This window comes from Mustela nivalis (genome assembly GCF_964662115.1).
Source record: "Mustela nivalis genome assembly, chromosome: 6".
NCBI lineage: Eukaryota > Metazoa > Chordata > Mammalia > Carnivora > Mustelidae > Mustela > Mustela nivalis.
Window position 1 is genome coordinate 29,659,960 of NC_139025.1, and position 23,262 is coordinate 29,683,221.

General features: G+C 37.1%; 1 protein-coding gene across 4 annotated transcripts in view; it reads right to left on the reverse strand.

Annotated features, from left to right (window-relative positions):
- RPS6KA5 (ribosomal protein S6 kinase A5) overlaps positions 1-23,262 on the reverse strand; it is a 177,053-nt gene that overhangs the window by 55,981 nt on the left and 97,810 nt on the right. For 3 of the 4 annotated variants that reach the window (XM_082733935.1, XM_082733936.1, XM_082733937.1), the window contains exons 4-5: positions 16,581-16,696; positions 13,429-13,536 (exon numbers count right to left, since the gene is read on the reverse strand). In XM_082733935.1, coding sequence (XP_082590061.1) covers positions 13,429-13,536; positions 16,581-16,696 — 224 coding nt within the window. The remainder of the gene's footprint in view (positions 1-13,428; positions 13,537-16,580; positions 16,697-23,262) is intronic. The other variant, XM_082733938.1, reaches the window with a different exon arrangement.

A 23,262-nucleotide genomic window follows, 5' to 3' on the forward strand; every position in this document is an offset into this window, starting at 1 on the left:
AAAATCTGAACAGACACATAATCAGTAAGGAGACTGAATCAATAATCAAAAACCTCCTCCCAGAAAAGCTCAGGACCAGATGGCTTACAGGAAAATTCAAAAAAAACAAAAACAAAACAAACAAAAAAAAACACAACCCTTAAAGAAGTAGTAAGACCAACCCTCCTCAATTTTCCAAAAAATTGAAGAGAACACTTCCAAAGTCATTGGATGAGGGCAGCATTACTCTGATACCAAAGTCAGCAAGAGGTACTGCAAGAAAACTACAGACTTATATTTCTGATGAAGACTGATAGAAAAACCCCACTTAGATACTAGCAGATCAAATTCATCAGCACATTTAAAGGTTTATGTGACATGATCAAGTGAGGCTTATTCCTGGAATGCAAGGATAGTTCAAGACTTGAAAGTCAATCAACACAAAACACTGCATTAACAGAATGAAGAACAAAAACCACATGATCACTTCAACTGATGCAGAAAAAGCATTTGACAAACTTCAGTGCCCTTTCATGATAAAAACACTCACAACAAAGAAGGAATAGAAAGAAACTACCTCGATATAGTAAAGGCCATATATGAAAATCCCCCAGTAAACAGGATACTCAATGGTGAAAAACTGAAAGCTTTTCCTCTAAGATCAGGAACAAGGGAAGCCTGCTCTTACCACTTCTATTCAATACAGAACTAGATGTCCTAGCCAGCGCAGTTAGGCAAAAGCAAACAAACAAACAAACAAATGACATCCAAAATTGAAAGGAAAAAATAAAATTATCTCTATTTGTAGATGACATAATCTTATATGTAGAAAACCCTAAAGATTCCACACAAAAAAACAATTAGAATCAGCACATACAACAAAGTTACAGAATATAAGATCAATATACAAATATCAGTTACATTTCTTTACATTAACAACAAACAATCCAAAAAAAAATTAAGGGGAAACATCTCAATTAACATAGCATCAAGAATAATAAAATGATCAGGAAATAACTTAACCAATAAGTCTAAAGACCTGACAATGAACATGATAAAATATTGTGAAAGGAATTAAGGGAGATAGAAATAAAAGGAAAGACATCACCTCCTTGTGTATTAGAAGATATAATATTGAAAATGTCCATACTACCAAACTCAGAGTAATCTAGAGATTCAATGTAATTTCTTTCAAAATCCCAACGTCGTTTTTTTGCAAAATAAAAAAATATATTAAAATTCATTTGAAATCTCAAGGGACCCTGAATAGCCAAAACAAACTTGAAAGAGAAGAACAAAGTTGGCAGTGTCACACTTTCTGATTTCAAAATGTATTACAGAGCTACAGTAAACAACACATCTTTGTAGTGGAATTAAGACAGACATACCGAGCAATGGAACAAAATACAGAACCCACAAATAAACCTTACAGTGCTTTCAGTCAAATGATCTTCAACAAGGGTGTCAAGAAACATACAATTATCAAGACTGAATCATGAAGAAATAGAAAATCTGAAATAAGTAGACCATAAATAAATGAAATGATAAGCAAAGGATAAGCAAAGGATGGTCTCTTCAACAGATGATGCTGAGGATGATAAGCAAAGGACGGTCTCTTCAACAGATGATGCTGGGAAAAATAGACAACTGCATGCAAAAGAATGAAGTTGGACCCTTACTTTACAACAAATACAAAAGTTAACTCAAAATGGACTAAAGATCTAAGTGAAAGACCTAAATATAAAACTCCTAGAAGAAGCAGAGGGAAAGTTTCATGACACTAGATTTGGCAAGTATTTTTTGGATATGATACCAAAACCACAGGCAACAAAAGCTGACAAATGGGACAATATCAAAATTAAAAACTTCCTTGCACCAAAGGAAACAAAATAGAAAACCTACAGAACAAGACGAAAATTTACAAATTGCATATCAGGTAAGTTATAAAGAACTACAACTCAACAAGAAAAAAGCAAACAACCTGATTAAAAACCAGGCGAAAAATTTCAACAGACATTCTTCCAAAGATGATAAACAAGAAACCAAAAACCACATAAAAAGACGTGCAACATCACTAATCATGAGAGAAATGCAAATAAAAACTATAATGAGATATTACCTCATACTCATTAGGAGGGCTGCTATCAAAAAGGCAGAAATACTAAGTATGGGTGAGGATGTGGAAAAACTGGAACACTTGCACACTGCTGGTGGGAATGGAATATGGTGCAGCCTCTATGGGACACATTAAGGATGTTCCTCAAAAAAAATTAAAAATAAAATTATCATGGGGGAAATAAAATAATATAATCATATGATCCAGCAATTCTACTTCTGGATATATATCCAGAAGAACTTTAAGCATTATCTCAAAGAGGTATTTGTATACCTATGTTCAATGTAGCATTATTTGCAACAGCCAATAAGTGGAAGCAACCCAAATGTCCATTAGTGGATGAATGGATAAACAAAGTATGATATATACATATATTACAATATTATTTGGCCTTAAAAAAGAAGGAAATCCCATCACATGCTATAACATTAATGAACCTAGAGGACATTATGTTAACTGAAGTAAGCCAGTCAAAAGATAAATACTGTATGATTCTATTTATATTAGGTATCTAAAGCAGTCAAACTCACAGAAACACAAAGTAAAATGGTGATTGCCAGAGGCTGGGAAGAGAGAAAACTGAGGAGTTATTGCTCAATGGGTATAGAGTTTAGTTTTACAAGATAAAACATTTCTAGAGACCTGTTGCACAATAATGTGAATATAGTTAATACAATTGATGTACACTTAAAAATAGTTTACACTTAAACCTAAACGTATCTCAGCAGGAGAATGGAGAAGTAAACTGGGTAATTCATTTAAAGTATTATGTTTGTTTTAAAATTTTAAAATTAAAAATTTGTATTTTGCCACAATTAAAATTTTTAAAAATAATTGGATATAAACATGAAAAGATTAGTAAATTTGATTTTATTAAAATATTAAATCTGATGATGGCAAAAATATCATTAAAGACAAGTGAAGACTTGGAAAAGAAATAAAGTATATAATTACAAATGACAGGTATTTAGAATATTTAAGGTATTGAGGAAATCAGTAATATCTGAAAAAACTTGCAACACTAAGAAAACACAGAAACCTAAATGTATCTCAGCAGGAGAATGGAGAAGTAAACTGGGTAATTCATTTAAAGTATTATACAGAAGCTAAAATAAATGAAACAGATTCATATTTATCAACTTGGATACATTTCAAAAATAAGTCAAAATACTTTGCAATATGATATGCCATTTACGTACATTTTAGGAACATAAGCTAACAGTATGTATAGTTTATGGATATATACATATGAAGTAGGGGTACTAAAACAGGATTAAATTCAACCCACCATCTACTACTCTGCCTGCACTTGTTAAACTAAATGTGGTTGGAGTAAAACAGAATCAGGCTGACCAATTTCACTTTAAATCCAAGACCATGAGCCTCAAGTGGGCCTTCAATGCTGTCCAGCAAACACACTCATTCCCTAATCCATTCACTTTCCTTCCCACTGACATGGCTACTTATTTTATATCGTCTCCTCTCTCCTCAAACTCCAATGTCTCCTTTTTCTTCCTCACTTTCAGTGAGAACATAGAAGCAATCAGAAAAGACCTTCCGTAAGCTCCCATTATTGCTTCTTGACAGTCATGTGCATCTGGGCCCAGCAACTCACCCTTCTCTCTTCCCAAGGATAAACTGATGAGGCCACTAGCTAAGGGCAGCTTCCCCAATTATGCACTGAGTTTATCCCTCCCAAGGTCAGCATTCTAGCAATCTTCCCCCCACCCCCCATTATTATATTGACCCCTACTTCCTTTCCAGGAATGTGTCAACCAGCATATGATGTCTGTCATTTCTACCTTAAAAAGACCTCTCTTGACCCACTCCATCTCTGCATCCTCCTCACACGATTTCACTATTCCTTTTTACCGAGTTGCTTAGGTTGGAGGACAATGTGTCAATTCCCATTAGCTCTCTCCTGAGATTTAGACTGAGCCAATGCTCAGTCTCCAGTCCTCACCTTATTTGTCCTTAACAACAGTACCTGACATAGTTGATCGTGTTCATCCTAGAAACATTTCTTCACTTGCTCCCAAAACAACACATTTGTCCATTTTCTTCCAACTTCCCAGTCCCTTCTTCCCAGTCTCCTTTGCTGGCGCCTTCTCCTCTTTTTACTCAAATCAGGGAGGCCTGGGGTTTAGAGCTTGGTCCCCTTTTCTTTCCTATCTGTACTTACTCTGTTGATACACTTCTCTAGTTCCTTTTTTTAAAAAATAGTTTATTTATTTATTTGAGAGATGAGATAGAGAGCAGGGAGGAAGAATGAGAGGGAGAAGCAACTCTCCACTGAGCAGAGAGCCCAACACAGGGCTCAATCTCAGGACCCCAGGATCACGACCTGAGCAGAAGACAGACATTTAACCGACTGAGCCACCCAGGTGCCCCTCTCCTCCATTTTCGTGATTTTAAATATTACTTACATATTGGAAAATTCCACATTTATATCTCTACATGAGATTTCTCCCCAGACTCTAGACTCAGATCTCCTATTGCCCGCTGACATCTCTGTAAGTCTAATAGTCTCAAATTCAAGCTGCTTAAATGCACTCATCTACCTACCTGAAATCTTTCCATCAGAAGCCCACCTCATGCTAGTTAATAGCAACTTCATTCTTTCAGCCACTTTGGCCAAAAACCTTAGGGCTCCCCTGATTCTTCTTGCCCTCTCATATCCCATGTCCAATCCATCAAGAAATTTCATTATCTCTAATGAAATGTATCTAAAATCTGACTACATATTGCAATTTACTCTGCCACTCCACTGTCTAAAGCCTTATCATCTTTTGGTTGGATTAGTGCAACAATTTCCTAACTGGTCTCAATGTATCTAGACTTGCCCCACTACAAGAACATCACGCCTGGCAAACAGAATCACTCTTCTAAAACAAGTCCGATCATCTCATTCATCTACTCAAAACTTTCCAATAGCCCCCATTTCACGTAAAGAAATCACAGTCCTTACCACAGTCTTCAACGCCCTGCATGATCTGTACAATCCTTCCTCCATGTCCTTACTTCCTGCTACTCTGAGCCTCACTCATTCTGTACACTTACACTGTATTCCTCCTTATTCCACAAACAGCCCAGGCATATTCCCACTTTGCATCTTTCATGCTGATCTCTCTGCCTAAAAATCTCTTTACTAATATACTGGTATTGCTCATACTCTCCCTTCCTTCATGTCTCTTTTCAACTGTCACCTTCTCAGCTACACCATTCCTGAACCTATTGTAAAAATCCAGCTTTTTCAGGTCCCTGGGTGGCTCAGTTCATTAAGTGTCTGACTCTTGATCTCAGCTCAGGTCATGATCTCAAGGTTGTGAGGTGGAGCCCTGGGTTGGGCTCTGAGCTGGGCATGGAACCTGCTTAAGGTTTTCCCCCTCCCTTTGCCTTTATCCACCCCCTCTTTAAAAAAAAAAAAAAAAAAAAAGTGCAACCTCTTCTCACCCTGATATTCCCTATCCCTTTTACCTAATGTATTTGTCTTCTTGTAACTTCCCACTATCTAACACATTTCATATGTATTTTACTTATTTACTTGTTTTTGTCTATTTTGCTCATTGCTAGATTCCAATGCCAGATAGAACAGTGCCTGGATCACAGCAGACATTCAACTGATGTTTGCTGAATGAGTGGGAAAAAAAGCAAAATGTTTATAACTGTATATGTGAATAGTGGGTGCACAGATTCTGTTGTATCATTTTAAACATTTTTATTATAGTTAAATATTTCATAACAAAAAATTTTAAAAGAAATTTGAAAGACATAAGCATTTATCAATCAAACTTATGCAATGTTAGTTAATATTCCCGAATATTTTTTGCTAAATACCCATTAAGGCTTTGAAAGTCCCTGACACTCAGCATGGCTTTTAAGTACCTTGTCTTTCTTTTTAGAAAATAGATAAAAATGATCTATTTTCAGATGAATACATTCTATATTAATATAGAAAAATGTGACTGCTAAATATAATTTTCAAGTAAATAAAATTATATATATTTAAACCTGATTTGAACAAATGGACTATATTACAGAAGTTTCTGTGAAAAGACTCTCCACTTAAAAGTTGTCCCCACTTGGGTGCCTGGGTGGCTCAGTGGGTTAAGCCTCTGTCTTAGGCTCAGGTCATGATCTCAGGGTCCTGGGATGGAGCCCCACATAGGGTTCTCTGCTCAGCAGGGAGCCCGCTTCCTCCTCTTTCTCTCCCTGCCTGCCTCTCTGCCTACTTGTGATGTCTCTCTCTGTCAAATAAATAAATAAAATCTTTAAAAAAAAAAAAGCTGTCCCCACTTGCACTGTGATGTCATTTACATTAAATCTGCCCTCTGAACTTGTGCACTGAACTTGCCTTAAAATTAGAAAGAGTATTACAGTAAATCTTACCATAGCCAGTAATTTCTACTGTAAGAAAAGTTATAAAGCAATCTGTGAGGCAGACATCTGAGGCCAAAGCCCTGTCTGTCTCCCTCCCCTCCTCCTGTCCAAATGTAAGGACTCCACTCTGATATCTGGCAGAAGAACTCTACCAAAAATGGCAGAAACTAATGTGCTAGCATCTGTATATTGTGTAATACTGCTTAAGTAGAAGAAAGACTGGGGCAATGGAAAAATGCTCTGACTGGTTTCTAGATCTCCTATTTTCCCAACACTTCCATCTCAACATTTACCCTAAAATAACTAAAATTATCCCAGAGTCACTGATTTTGGCGAATAACTGATAGGACTTATTTACAGAGACCTAGACATTCCTTTTTTTCTTTTTTTCTTTTTTTAAGATTTTATTTATTTGTCAGAGAAAGAGAGAGAACAAGCCCACGAGGGAGCACAAGCAGGTGGAGCAGCAGGCAGAGGGAGAAGCAGGCTCCCTGCTGAGCAAGGAGCCCAAGTGGATAAGGGTCCTGCGCTCTATCCCAGGACCTTGGGATCATGACCTGGGAGAAGGTAGATGCTTAACCATTGGAGCCACCCAGGCACCCCAACCTAATACATTCTTTAGGAGCATATACAAATGAAAAGATCTGTCAACACACACCAGGACAGGGGACAGAAGGAACAAAAGCTTCCTCAGAGAGTAGGATTCCTAAAGCAAACATGCTCTTTAAGGATCCTGAACCTCACCTAGGCATCCTGAGATGCAAATGTCACAACAGCAGAATACTGCAAATGGTATTATTAACTAGTCATTTACTAAAGAGAGGCATAATTTAAAACTTTCCTACAAATCCAAAAAGGGAGAGTAATTTTTATTTTAAAGATTTTATTTATTTATTTGACGGAGAGACAGAGCACAAGCAGGCAGAGCAGCAGGTAGAGAGAGAGGGAGAAGCAGGTTTCCTGTTGAGCAGAGAGCACCAACATGGGCTCGATCCCTCCTGGGATCATGGCCTGAGCTAAAGGCAGACGCTTAACTAAGCCACCCAGGTGCCCCAAAGGAGAGCAATTTAAGATTCTCATCTGCATATTTTAGTTTTGCTCACGGTAATCTAAAATTTGAACAGTATGTCTTAAAAGTAGAAGCCGGTGTTTTTTACTGCTTCACACTTTAGAACATACTTTCATGAGCATCAGCTGATTGTGGGCTATGATGATCCTATAAACTAGAAATGACAGCTATTACCTTACAGAGGAAGAAACTAAGACCGAGAGGCTAAGGACTGGGGCTTGCCCGGTGTCACACAGCTACAGAGGGGAGACCTGAAAAAGACCCTCTTCCTTCAATACATGTCCTATCCACTATACACAAAGGCCACTTATATGCTCAAAAAAATTAATGAATAACATCCCCTTTACTAAGCAAAGGTGCATTTTTCTATTTTCTGGAAAGAGAAAATAGTCACTAATCCATAGGCCTTTCCTTTAAAGTACAGCTACCATGGCAGTATGATTAGTTTAGCTACTTCTATTTTAAGTGTTGGGGCCATTATTTTTCTGCTAGTTTTATTTAGCTACCTGTAGATTTACATTAATAATCTGTTGTGATTTTTTAAAAAATGTTCAGTGTGAAATTGTAAAAACACAGAATGCATATGCCATATACAAGTACAGGGTAACTAATAGGACATGAATGTATCATTTTGACATTATTTGTTCATAAACAGATAAAAACAGACCCCCTTTAAATATCTTTATAGTCTTCAGTGTTAGAATCATATACCCAATAGCAGCAGAATGTCTGACTCACAGTAGGAACTCAACAAATGTTTGCTGAATTGTACTCTCATGAGATTCTATGAAGGACAAATACTAGCCTGTAAATATTTAGAATTGTCTTAGTCTCAGAATCTCAAGGGATTTATCAGATTCTACGACTGAGAAAAGAACATATGAAAAGTATCAACTTTGTAAAGTGTCCATTATCATATAAAAGATTTAAAAGATTTTAACAATAAACCAATTTTATCCTGTATACACTCCAGTCTGGCAAACTATAATCTAGAAATAATTACTTATAGGCATATTTGACAAACACCTCCAGAATACAGGCTCATTAGGGCAAGGAATTTGTTGTTTACCACTGTATTTCTAGGGTCTAAGTATAATACCCAATGCATAGTACTCAATTAATATTTGTTCAATTATTCAATTAATGAATACACAGAGAGATGAATATTATACCATGAGCAGAAACTGTTATTTTAAAAGTATATATTTTTTGCACTCAGCAAATTCCTAAAAATTAGTAGAAATACATTCCCCAGACCCAGTAAGGGCAGAATCTATCACACACGAAACAGCAACATACTGAAGGAGAAGCATATTTGGACAGGGGAAGGTGCATTTTTTTTTTCCCCACTACTTCATTTTTAAAAAAGATTTTATTTATGTATTTATTTGAGAGAGACCAGTGGAAGGGGCACAGAGGGAGAGAATCTCAAGCAGACTCTGTTGAGCGTGGGGCCTGACAGAGGGCTTGATCTCGTGACACTGAGATCATGACCTGATCTTACCCCAGCCCTGAGAGTTTTAGTTCAGTTTTGGATATGTTGAGCATATTTGGACAGGGGAAGGTTAGTTCAGTTTTGGATATGTTGAGCATATTTGGACAGGGGAAGGTTAGTTCAGTTTTGGATATGTTGAGCTCAACCAATCTATGAGAGCATCACGTGGAAATACATCACGAGCATGTTTGGATCTGGAGTCCAGAAGAGAGGTCAGGGTTGCCATGTATTTTGAGGAATCACCAGCATAAAGGGGAGAGAGCATAAAGAGAGAAGAGAACCTAGTATTGAACTGAGAGGAACCCCTGGGTAGAAGGGGAAGAGGCTGCAAAAGACAGTGACAAAGAAAAGGAAAGCCAGGGGAGTGTGGTGTCTCATGAGCCAAGGAGAGAGGCAATATCTGCTCAACGTTACTAGGTAGTCAAATAAGAAAAGACTACAAAGTTTCTAAAACTGAGGTCAATGGTGACCTTGACAAGAAGGCTTACAGTCAGTCAGTTGGTGTGCAAGCCAAACAGGAGTAGATTAAGGAGTGACATGTGAGTAAGTAAAAGAGTGTGCAGACAAATACCGAGAACAACAGCACAAGAGCTGGAAAGGAATATGGAATTCTGAATAGATTTTGTTTATCTATTGGTCCGTCCATCCGTCTGTCCATCCATCCAACCATCCGTCCATCCATCCATCTTTAAAATTTTAAAACAGGAAAGACTAGGCATGCTTAAATGATGACAAAAGACCAAGAGGAAGAGGAAGAGGAGAGAAGTCAGTTGGAGCTGGAGTTACAGAATCTTTCTGTATACGCTGGAAACCAAGGAGGAGACTCCTTAAGCTACAGTTTAAACCGAAAACCAACAAGGTAGAATAGGGATGGACAAAGAAGAAACTCATTCCAAGAAAGACCGTATTTCTTTTTTTTTTTTTTTTAATTTTTTAAAGATTTTATTTATTTATCAGAGAGAGAGAAGGGGAGAGAGCAAGCACAGGCAGATAGAATGGCAGGCAGAGGCAGAGGGAGAAGCAGGCTCCCCGCTGAGCAAGGAGCCTGATGCGGGACTCGATCCCAGGACGCCGGGATCATGACCTGAGCTGAAGGCAGCTGCCCAACCAACTGAGCCACCCAGGTGTCCCAAAGACCGTATTTCGATATGAGGGAGTCAGGGTGCCACGTGAAACCAAAAGGGAATGTTAACTATTCAAAACAGAAATAGTTTGGGGGGAATATTTTTAAGGTAGAAAGAGTCTAGGCAGGGAAACTTGCTGAACAGGTGCTGGGTAGAATCAGGGGAGCAAAGAACCACTATATCCTGTTGTAGGAGTCTCAGAGAGGGGTAGTTCTTACCCCAGCCCTGAGAGTTAAACCTAAAACCTAGTGTAACAGTATGTCCTCTATGTGAAGAGAAGAACGAGCTGGAGGTCTGAGGGGAAGAGATGAAGTGGAAAGCTTAATGACTAAGACCTAACTATATTAAATGCGGCTAGGTTGTATTCAGTGAATAATAAAATCTGTAAGTTATTTCTCCACCTCAGATTGAATCCCAGTATTTCATTTTTTAATAAAAAATTTATTTATTTATTTGACAGACAGAGATCACAAGTAGGCAGAAAGGCAGGCAGAGAGAGAGGGGGAAGCAGGCTCCCTGCTGAGCAGGGAGCCCGATGTGGGGTTCCATCCCAGGACCCTGAGTTCATGACCTGAGCCGAAGGCAGAGGCTTAACCCACTGAGCCACCCAGGCGCCCCCCAGTACTTCATTTTTTTTTTTTCCCCCTACTTCATTTTTAAAAAAGATTTTATTTATGTATTTATTTGAGAGAGACCAGTGGAAGGGGCACAGAGGGAGAGAATCTCAAGCAGACTCTGTTGAGCGTGGGGCCTGACAGAGGGCTTGATCTCGTGACACTGAGATCATGACCTGAGCCAAACCAAGAGCTGGACGCTTAACCTATTGAACCACCCAGGTACCCTCCAACCCGATATTTCATTTTTGCACATAAACAACTAAGTGTTCAAAACCTATGGTATTTGACAAGAACTCCTCTGTTCCCTTGCCGAGGAGCTGCTGACATGATTAACAGAACACACAAGTCTCTCTTGTGAGGAGGGACCAGGTTGATTTAGTCACATGGCATTTCTGATTAATTTGTATTTCTGTATTAGAACTCAGCAACTCTGATCCATGCTTGATTTTTGTTTATTTTTGCAGGGCCAAAGTCTGTCAAATGATCAGCCACACATACCCATAAATACAGGAGTCAGTAAGCTATTCTTTTCAGTGGTGTCTTATAAGAACCTAGCCTAATGTCTAGTATGGAGAAGGCCTTCAACAGAATGAGCAAATGCATGGACGATTCCACGGAGAGAGGAGAAGGTGATCACCAAATCTCTCCACACGGGTGTGCTTCACATGCCAAGGAGCCTTTGGCCATCTCTTGAAGCCCACCGACCCCTTCTCAAAACAATGGTTTAAAATGCATAGTATGGCAGAAGAAACTATAATCCCACTGGAACAGAGACACAAGAAACTAATCACTGAAATATAGTGAAATCAAAATAGTAAAAGAAGCAGTGACTTTATCACAAATGTGGTTCTGTGGCATGTGCTGGGCTTGTCAAGTCACAGACATCTCTGTAGAAGAATATGGCTGGACTAGTTTACTGGCAACACCACCACCTGACATCTGCAGAGTTTCTGTTCTCAGTTTCTCAGAGGAACCCTCTAAACTCCTGTGTAGGAAGCCATGTTCTCAGAATAAAGAGGCAGAAAGAGGCCATGGGAGCTGCATGATTTACTGTGTCATTTTTCCCTTCAACCAATAGTTCCTTTGTTGTGTCCTCACCTTTAGGCCATAGTCCCTGAATGCAGGCTTTCTTGTTAACACTCTCAGTCTTCCTTGAAGGTAAGGAAAGCACGGCGGCCTAGGTGAATCAGGTAGACTGCAGCTCAGAGGGGGCTCCCTGTTTCTCATACAGACTTGCAACCATATCCCCTGTGCTCCTGCTTTGAGGGACACCTGGTGCCCTCAATTCCTGACTCTGCTTTAGGGATTCTCATGTTACTAGCTTAGGATTCAACTGTGATCAGAAATGCTATCTGAGTTACAACTAGATTTCCTGTTGTCCATCTTCCAAAATTTGGTTGCTATCTTCTTCCTTCTGAGAACATGTCTATTTTACTCCCTTCCTTTTGCATAGGGGATTTGGTGAGGAAGCCATGGTAAACATATTTAACCTATCCCATCTTACTGAAGTAGCCACAAAAAGTTTTACAAAGGAGAAAAGTTTTAAAAATCAGACTTTGAAATCAATTCCTCAAAAATTCATCCATTTTATAACTACGATTTTTCTGTCAGAGATAATCAGTATAATTATAACCACAACTTCATGAAGGCAGATACCACTTCGACCTTCTTCACCATTGCATTATCTAGTACCAAGCTTAGAAGAAGCTGAATTTACTGAATAAGTGAACTGAATGACTATGGATATGATAAAAAACTGGGATCTTTAGTTCTATAATTTCAGCACTTATGGAATTCACCTAGGACTGCTTTGGCAATATTGTAAAAAGCAAACAACCAGAAACAGACACACCTGATGTGGGACTCAAGAATGATGTGTTTGACACCACAAAGTCCTTCACTATGAAAATTGCACTATAATTCTGTATTCTATACCAGTAATTTCTTAAATTAAAAAAAGCTGGCACTCAAATATACCTCATTTTGTATAATCTGTAGTATAAAAATATATTTTCCATTACAATTACTAAGTAAATAGTATCTAAATTAGAACTAGCAGATGTACATTTTAAAATGTCATTAAATGCATATGTAATAGTAAACATGAACTAATTAATACTGAAAATGCAAAGTGCTCCAATTTAAAACCTGCACATTACCTATTACATTTTAGTTCATATGAGCAAAACCAGCAAGGTTATTAAAGAAGTTGGTCTAGTAGATCCTTGTCATTTTTGTCAAGTGAATTCAAAGGGACATGTCCTACTTTGTAAATACAATGTAAACTCTATGTCCTTTGTTTTGCAATTCTTTATTGGTTACCAACTAAGGCATAATTTTCCTCAAGGGCCCAAAGGCTTATTTACATTTTTAAGTTATATTTTATAGGGAAAGTTAAATGCATAGTTTTGTTTTAAACTAGGGAATTCTGATATAAACATCAAAGGTTTACTGCAATTCTAACAAGGTGGTAATTTTAAGCTAAAAATCTTTACAGTCATTTATGTCAAGATGTTCCTCTAGGCAAACCTGTACAAAAATCCATAATCCATATGGTACTCTCCTGATAAATGCTTATTCTATACTCATTTTTTAAAAATCATTTACATTCTGTTCTTACTAACTTCAAATTAAAATATAATACTCACTTCTTCAGCCACAAACTCCTTACTCAGACCAAAATCTGTCAGCACCACATGGCCATTAGAATCAAGTAGAATGTTCTCAAGCTTAATGTCACGGTATATAATTCCCAACTGTGAAAACAAACAAACATGCATCTTCAAATAACAATTTTCAAAAAATGAATTAGTAAAGTCTTTATCTACTGTAAAAACAAACCAGAAAAAGGATTCTCCTGTTCAGGATGCTATAATGGCTTAGTCACTGGCTAGGGCCATGTGAATTCATCCATCTCAGGGTTCATCTGCTGGACTCCCTGCACCACTCCTACCACGTCTTCCTTCTCAGTGTAATGAAAATCCATTCCTGGTGGACGAGCTTCTGTGGAGTCTCTCTGTTGACCACTTGTCTACTCCGTTCTTCCTGTTCTATCTTCTTAATCCTCATTGGAGATGATTTTCTTCAGATAGTTTTAGCCAATTCATGTCTATCACTTCCTAATGGATTCAGAGACCTTTCTGACTAACCAGATCCCACACTGCTCCTGTCTTTGTTTTTATTCCTTTGCTTACCTAGATGTACACTGTACTTACCTAAAAAAGCCCAAGATTTTCTAGGCATTTTCTGCTTGTCTCGATATAACCACACATACACTAGCTGTTTTCACTTTTCATGCATTTGTCTAGTATGCATATCTGTCTAGTGTCTAGTATCTAGTACAGTGTCAAATAGATAAAGACTTGTTGAATAATAGGCTCCTAAACACAAAGGCTGAAGATCATAGGTTAGTTTTAGCTGATCAGTAGTTCCAAATAAGTGAAATAAGTCAACTGAATAAAATTTATATATCCTTCCATCTTGTACTGTGTGTAAGTTTTAGAGTAAAAACACTCCAGCTATTTCTTCAGCTAAATAAATCTATACAAGTCATACAAGAAGTTCTTGATAGATGTGCATTGCAAATTTCACGTTAGGTCAGCCTGAATTAAATGTTTTTAAACTTAGACACACTGCCTTCTATAACACTAAGCACATGAAAAAGCAGATTCATAAAAACTTTTTAAAATCGAAACAACAAATTACACAAGGAAAAATGCAAGGCAATTTTCCTTCCAGAACTTCAGTGTTCAACAGGAAAGAAAGGGTGATATCTACAATTTATTGAACATTTGACTTGCAGCCTCATAAGCATCTAACCATTAGTGTGACTTTCTTTTTTTTTTAAAGAAACTTTGGAAGCAATTTTAGAAATAACTCAGTTACTATCTGTTTTACCTCATCACTTCCAAGTGCCCTCTATTTTTGTTTCTTCCTGAGAAACTCAATGTTAGCAGCTATAACAAGGTTAGTATTACTGGCTTAATATCTCTTATGTTGTATCTCTTTGTATTTATCTTTTTAGGGTAGTAAGAATAAGAGAAACTTAGCTGAGGTCTGATTTGCTATATTACTTTCACTCCATATCAATTACACGTATATCCAAAACTCATCATGTTCTCTAAGTCTGTGGTTCTGATTAAATAACAGATGTTCCTGGATTTTCCTTCAATAAACAGAATTAGTAGAATTAAAGTTTTCGCACAAAAAATGAGTTTACCAGCTTACCCATCGGAACTTTGTATTTGTTTTGTTTTTATTCTGGTATTTATGGGAATTTCCACCACCATTTTGATATCACTAAAACTTACATCTAATACCCCTAAGCATAAAACTCAAAGATATTTTTGGCCCATTCCTGGGCCCAATTTTGTTCATGTATGAAGATGTTCTAACTACTTTATATCCCACAGAGGTACTCACGGGCAAAAGCTGGCCACCACAAAGGAATGGGGCGTCTGCCCCCTCACAGCAGGAAGGTGTCAGCTCCCCTCCTGCTCCTCTGTCCCTTCTCTCCCAGCACTGCTGTCCCACCGTCCCCCACCACGCCCACCGCCATCCCCCCCCCCCCCATGCCCACTGGGGCCTTTTCTCCCTCCTCCCTTTTGCATTATTCATCAACTCCTCTTCATTCCTACTCTGACTCCCAGCCCCGGCCTGCCTAGTCTGGCTCTGCTTTGGGCTAGATATCGCCTGTTTCTGACCCCTTCCTTCTATGCCTGTATCTTCTCGCCATCTTTTCTTACAGCCCCTCCTGTCCATTGCCTCCATCTTGTAATTCCAGTCTCCCTGCCCCTTTTCTTCCCTTTTCTTTGCCTTTTCCCTTCGTCTCTCTTCACCCTTGTCTATACTCCACAATCACCACTCTAATTTCTGTTCATCTCAAATCCAGTGCAGGATCTGAATTCATGACAATGGACAGTGGCTCTACAGTGTACTTGTCTCATCCTAATGTAGTGACTCAAGTCAGGCTGGTCTTGTGGTCTCACATACTTGATGAAAATTATTTGAGTGCTTTTTGAGGAAATACACACACACACACACACACACACTTAGTCTACACAAAGACTGCTTCTATAATAATGCTTCCTCATTAAGTTTAAGAAACTCCGTTGAAAATTTCTTGGATCTTGATGAATAGTAGGTAAAATAATATATGCTTTATAAAGTTCAAACTGATTTTAATAGAGCTGAAACAGCATCATAGACATAAAATCCACTTAAAGTTTTTAGCAACTGAGTTCACGCTCCAGGGAGGCACTGGAGGAGGACGGAGGGCGAGGGAACAGGGAGGGCCTCAGGGACATAGGCAAAGACAAACCAGAGTGGGAGAGTGGGGTAGCTGGGTAGCATGGCAGGTGCTTCTTTCAAATAACTCATATTCTCCAAGCTAATCAGGAAATATACCCTGCAGACACATAGGCAGAGTCTGCAATGGAGTAAGTCACAATTAAGGAAATATATATTATGACTTGTGATTTCATTTTAAAGGTTATCTTAAGAATGAAAAGCTTTTATTCTAATGATACTTGGTAATGAACATTAGGATTTTTCATGAACAAAACTAAAGAACTGCTCAGGTTCTACCTTTTTAATCTGTATCACAGGAACTAAAAAAAAAAAAGGTAGATTTGTAAAACGGGAACTACAGAATGAGAAAATTAGCAATAATGTGGAAGCGTACTTCCACAATCTCCACGAAGACAGTGATGTTTTAAAACATTAGCTCTTTTAGCTCCAGCATTACCTCAATTAACAGATTAAAAAAAAAAAATGAACTCCCAAAGATTGAGCATCTTACCTTGTGGAGATGTTCGAGGGCAAGCACGATCTCTCCAACATAGATCCGTACCTCGTGCTCTGTGAAACGCTCTCTTTGAGAAAGATGAGTAAAAAGTTCTCCACCATTTATATAATCTAAAAATGAAATATATTTTTTTCTTTCTTTGACTTGTATTCATAAACTTAAGGTAGTTTTTCCTTTTAATTATTTTGGATTAACCAGAAGGCACTGATTTTAATATATTATTTTTGCACAATACTTTGTGTATAGTATACAGTTTTCTCTGGAACATATTACTAAATTTACATAGTAATACAGCTGCATAAGATAATGACTATCCTACACTACAATCAAATGGATTTGCATAGATTATTGCCATTACATCTATTACATGATCTCTGCATATATTTAAATACATTTTCCCAAATGCGGTGCTTCAGAAAACTGCCGTCATCGTATAATACTTAGCTTGCTATTGAGTACCAAAACATCAGCCACTGCAATAACTGAGATAAAAAATGAATAGAACAAACCAAAACGCAAAGAAAATCCCAGCCTTTCCTTTGTAATTGCTGCCAGTCACTATTTCTAAGCAGGCTCCCCATTTTCTAGAATTTTCTATGCACCCTTTCAAAAATGTGTACTAGGTAGCAAGTACCCTTATTGATCCATGTAGTCCTAAAGGAAAAGTGGCACAATGTGACTGAGTCAAACATCTGAAACTGAAATATTCCCATTTTCCTCTCAATTTGCCCTATTTATCCCAAGGGGAATAATGAGAGACAAAATAGGCTACAGTGAAGAGCACCTACGTGGCTCAGTATGTTGGGCATCAGACTCTTGGTTTTGGCTCAGGTCATGATCTTGGGGTTGTGGGATCAAGCCCCGGATCGGGCTCCATGCTCAGTGGTTTATCTGCTGGAGATTCTCTCCCTCTCTGTCTGCTCCCTGCGCCCCCCCCCCCACCCCGCTGCCACTTGCATACTCTCTCTCAAATAAATAATCTTAAAAAAAAAAAAAAGTGGGGTTATGGACATTGGGGAGGGTATGTGCTTTGGTGAGTGCTGTGAAGTGTGTAAACCTGGCGATTCACAGACCTGTACCCCTGGGGATAAAAATATATGTTTATAAAAAATAAAAAATTTTAAAAAAACCACCTAAGGCTACAGTGAGAAATACATAAGGGAGCTGAATAATAATAAAAGCAATAACATAATAGGGTTCATAATTAGCTCTAACAAGATAGTTATTGATAAACTGATATAGTTTCATTAGAAACTAACCACTGAGACCTTAGCACACAGTGTAGACCCTGAAAACAGTCACAGATGTAGTTTAAAGCTTTTCTCCTAAAAACCTGAAAAGCATGTATCCCAAGAATATTCATTTGTCAAGTTCAGCAGTTTGAAAAAAGAACAAAGCAAAATCTTCATAAACTTGCAAATTTGTTTCATCTTGTCTGTTTAACTTTAAATTCCCCAAAGCAGATGCAACAGAATGAAAGAACTCTAATAGCTGGTTGCTTTGCAATGTATTTTACGAAGCGTATGCCAGTAAAAAGCATTGCCCCCTCTAAGGCTTCTGTATTTTGCTAAGAGGTTTTAATTATATCTTAACACAAAGCTAATTATTAAAAAGGTGTAAAGGAACACAGCATTCCTGCCAACTAACAATGAATTTTTTCTACCTTTAAGTAGTTATTTGCTTAAATCTCATGCTGATGTTTATGCATAAATGGTTTCCACAGTTAGTCATGACACAGAAATAGACACCCACAGGTCAGCTGAGCAACTAACAAACTCCTACCCATCCTAGTATGCCCTATACAATTTTCTCATCTTCAATAACCACTCCAGCAGAGTTGGTCACTTCCTTTTTTGTTAGCCACTGTACTTACTAAAGACTTCTACCACTGCAATTATCTTGCTGTTTTGAAAATGTTTATTTGCACAGTTGCTTTCTCTGCTACACTCTGAGCTTTTTAAAAGTCTGAATCAGTGTATTCAACTCTACAAACATACAGTAAGCATTCAATAGATAATTAATTAAATACAAATTCTTTACAGTGGAACAAATATTAAATAGACTTGAAAAAAATCACCCTGAAACTCAAAGGCAAGTGTGTTGTAAAAAGAATCCCATGTACTCTTCTCTTTAGGCACCTGGATATAGTCCACAGGACCTGGCCTTGGTAACTAACAGACCTGCATTAGACAATGGTTTCACTGTGTCCTGCCTTGAGCAAATGAAGCCTTTCAGCTGCAGCTGTTTGTCCAGACAATGAGAATAATAACTACTGTGGCTTGTTGTTGCTTGGAACATAGACAGTGGCTTATTTTCCATTTACTGGGAAGACAGAAAAAGGAACTACAAATCTAAGAAAACAAACCTAAAACAACATCAAATAACCTACTTCCTACTTTTGGAACAGACCTTCACCAAAGGTGAAGACCTATCTTGCATAAAATAAACATGTTTTATTTGTAGGTATGTGGCTGCATAGTTCACAAGGTCAACAGCCAACTCTATCCAGCAGTTAGGTATTCACAGTTGTAAAGCAGATACAGAAGCTGCCTTTGGCAGCTTCTATAATGGCAGGAGCTATGGTATACCTGACATGTCCTTATGGGGCTGTTACTCTAGATCAGTGGCTGGGATATGAGGTCAGTGGGAATTTCTATAAGGTAAGCATTTGGCACTCTCAGTCATTATAACTTTAGTTTTGTTCATTGTGCAGTAGTGTCTCATTATGGTTTTAATTTGCATTTTCCTGATCAATAATGATATTTAGTATCTTTCCATGGCTTATTAGACATTTTTATAGCTTCTGTAGTGAAGTGTCTATTAAAGTTTTTTTTTTGCCTCTTTTGATTTTTTCTTATGTGAAATATGATTCACATACCATGAAATTCACCCATCTGAAGCATAAAAATCAACAGTTTCTAGTATATTCAGAGTTATGCAACTATCACATTGAATTTTAAAACATTTTACCACTCCATCCTCCCAGAAACCTTAATTTATCTGTTTTTTTCTTGGTTGCTTGAGCTTTTGTTATATTTAAGAAACCATTGCCATAACCAAGGTCACAAAGATTGACCCCTGTATTCCTCTAAGAAAGTTATAGTTTTAGCTCTTTTCACCTTTAATCCATTTTGAATTAATTCTGTAAATGAGGTGAGGTATGGGTCCAACTGGAAACAAGCCCATATGAGATTGGCTATCCAATTGTCCCAGTACCATTAATTAAAAGGCCTATTCCTTCCTCACTGGCATCCTTGTTGAAAGATCAATTGACTGTAAATGGACTGTGAGGGTTTATTTCTGGACACTCAGTTCCATTCTACTTATTTATATGTCCATCTTTATTCCAGTGCCACACTTTGATTATTGTAGCTTTGTAGCGTATTTTAAAATTGGCAAGTGCTGAGTCTTATCAAACTTAACTCTTCTTTATCAAAATTGTTATATAGCTATTCTAAGGTTCCTTGATCTCCCTATGAATTTGAGGATCACTTTGTCAATTTCTACAAAGAAATAAGCTAGAATTTGAGAGAGGTTGTGTTGAATCTGTGGATCTGTTTGGGGAGTACTGCGATCTTAAGAATAGTCCTTTCAGGGATGCCTGGGTGGCTCAGTTGGTTAAGCAGCTGCCTTCGGCTCAGGTCATGATCCCAGCGTCCTGGGATCGAGTCCCACATCCAGCTCCTTGCTCAGCAGGGAGCCTGCTTCTCCCTCTGCCTCTGCCTGCCATTCTGTCTGCCTGTGCTCGCTCTCCCCCCCCCCCTCTGATAAATAAATAAAATCTTTAAAAGAAAGAAAGAAAAAAAGAAGAATAGTATTCCTTTCAACCCATAAACACGAGATCTTTTTATTTATTTAGGTCTCTTTCACTTCCTTCAATAACATTTTGTAGTTTTCAGAGTGTCAGGTTTGCACTTATTTAATGTTAAATTTATTCCCAACTGTTTATATTGTAATGTAAATAGAACTGTTTTCTAAACTTCATTTTCAGATTTTCAGTGGTGTACAGAATTTGTATGTTGGTCATACAAATGACCTCAGCTGCCTTCTGCAACTGTGCTGAACTTGTTCATTTGTTTGAATAGCTTTTTAGTGGATTCCTTGGGATTTTCTATTTATAAGATCATGTCATCTATAAACACAGATTTTATCCTTCTCTTTTAGTGTGAAGGTCTTTTATATTCTTTTCTTGCCTACAGTGTTGAATAAAGGGGTGAAAGTGGATATTCTTGCCTACGTTTCTGATTTTAGGGGGAAAGAAAAGCTCTTGATTTCTAGGCTCCTGATTTTCAGAAAGTTCACTACTCCTTCTTTTTTGAGTGTTTTTATCATGAAAAAATGTTTAATTTTGTTAAATGCTTTTTCTATGATTACCAAGATGATAATATGGCTTTTGTCCCTTATTCGTGACTGATTTCACTTGCCCTTGCATTCCTGGGATAAATCCCAGTTGGCCACGGTATACAATCTCTTTAATTTGTTGCCAGATTCAGTCTGAGAGTATTTTGTTAAGGATTTTTGTGTTTTTATTCATAAGAGATATTGGTCTATAGTTTTTTTGTTTTATCTTGATATTTTTGTCTGGTTTGGGCATTGAAATAATACCAGCCTCATAAAATTAGTTGGAAACATAGAAGAGGAAAATTAATTCTTCCTCTTCTATGTTTTGGACATTTGTGAAGACTTGTATTAATTCCTCTTTTTTTTTTTAATTTTAATTTTTTTCCAGTGTTCCAAAATTCATTGTTTATGCACTTAACTCCTCTTTAAATGTTTGGTAGCATTCGTTACAGAAACCATCTGGGTCTGGACTTTTTCAATGTGGTTAGTTTATTACTACTGCCACTCCTCCTCCTCCTGCAATCTCCTTACTTGTCTAAGGTCTATTCCAATGTTGTATTTCCTCCAGTGGATTAGTTTGTGCCTTTCTAGGAATTTATTTAATCTAAGTTACCTAATTTTTGGCATACATTTGTCCATGGTTTTCTTATGACCTTTTAAAATTCTGTCATCAGTATTAATGTCCCTTCTTGTATTCCTAATTTTACTAATTTGAGTCTTCTTCCATTTTCCTTGGTCAGTCTAACTAAAGGTGTGTCAATTTTGTTTATCTTTTCAATGAATTATCTTTTGGTTTCATTCATTTTATTATTTGCAAATTCTCTATTTGATTAATTTCTGGTCCAATCTTTATTATTTTCCTTGTATCTGCTTGCTTTGGAGTTAGTTGGCTCTTCTTTTTCCACTGCCTTAAAGTGGAAGATTAAGTTACTGATTTGAGTTCTTCTTTTCAAAATTGTTTTCTTCTTAAAAAGAGATAGTTTTTTCTTTTTAAATTTAGATGATTCAGCTATATATTTCCCACTGAGCACTGCTTTAGCTGCATGTCATAAGACTCTCTCATGTTGAAGTATTTCCTGATTTCTCTTTGACACATTGATTATACAAGAGTATGTTATTAAATTTCACAGTTGTGGTTATCCCAAATCACTTTCTGTTACTGATTTCAAATTTTATCACATCATGGTCAGAGAACAAGAGAACATACTTTGTATGATTTTAATCTTTTTAACTTATTGAGGTGTTTTTTTTTTTTTTAACAGCCTAGCATATGGTCTATCCTAAAGAATGTTCCTTGTGTATTTGAAAAAAATATGTTTTCAGCTGTGTTGTTTGAAGACAGTTCTACAGATATCTGTTATATCTAGGTGGTTTATCTTCTATTTCCTTGCTTCTCTTTTGCCTAGTTAATCTTATACATTATTGAAAGTGGAGTATTATTGTTGACTTGTCTATTTCTCCCTTTATTTCTGTCAATTTTCCTTCACGGATATTGGATCTATGTTGTTAAGTGCATATTTGTTTATAATAATTATTAGGTCTTTCTGATGAATTGGTCCTTTTATCATTATGAAGTGTCCTGTTTTAATCTCTAATAACATTTTTTTGTTGTTGTTTTTAAGTCTATTTGTCTGATATTAGTAAGCCACTCCTGCTTTCTTGTGGTTGCTGTTTGTGTGATTTATCTTTTTCCATCTTTCTTCTTTAACCTATTTGTGTCTTTGAGTCTACATTGTATCTCCTATAAACAGCATAACACTGAATCCTTTTCCCCCATCTGACAAGCTCTACCTTTTGATTATATGGTCTATTTATATTTAATGTTATTATTGGTATAGTTGGATTTCTGCCCGTTTTACTTTTTTGTTTCCTATATATTTTATATAGTTTTTTTCTCTATTCCTCCTTTACTACTTTGTTTCACTAAGTGAATATTCTCTAGTGTGATATTTTAATTCCTTCAACGAATTTCACTTTTTTTTTTTTTTTAGTTATTAGTGGTTGGTCTGTGGCTTACTATATGCACATTAACATAAAAAACAGCTTAAGGGGCGCTTGGGTGACTCATCGGGTTAGAGCCTCTGCCTTCAGCTCAAGTCATGATCCCAGGGTCGTGGGATTGAACCCCACATTGGGGGGGTCTCTGCTCAGCAGGAGTCTGCTTCCCTTCTCTCTCTACCTGCCTCTCTGCCTACTTGTGATCTCTGTCTGTCAAATAAAGAAATAAATAAAAAAAATATTTAAAAAAAAACCTTCAGATTTATACCAATTTAATTTCAGTGATATATATATATATATATATATATATATATATATATACACCTTACTCTCATAC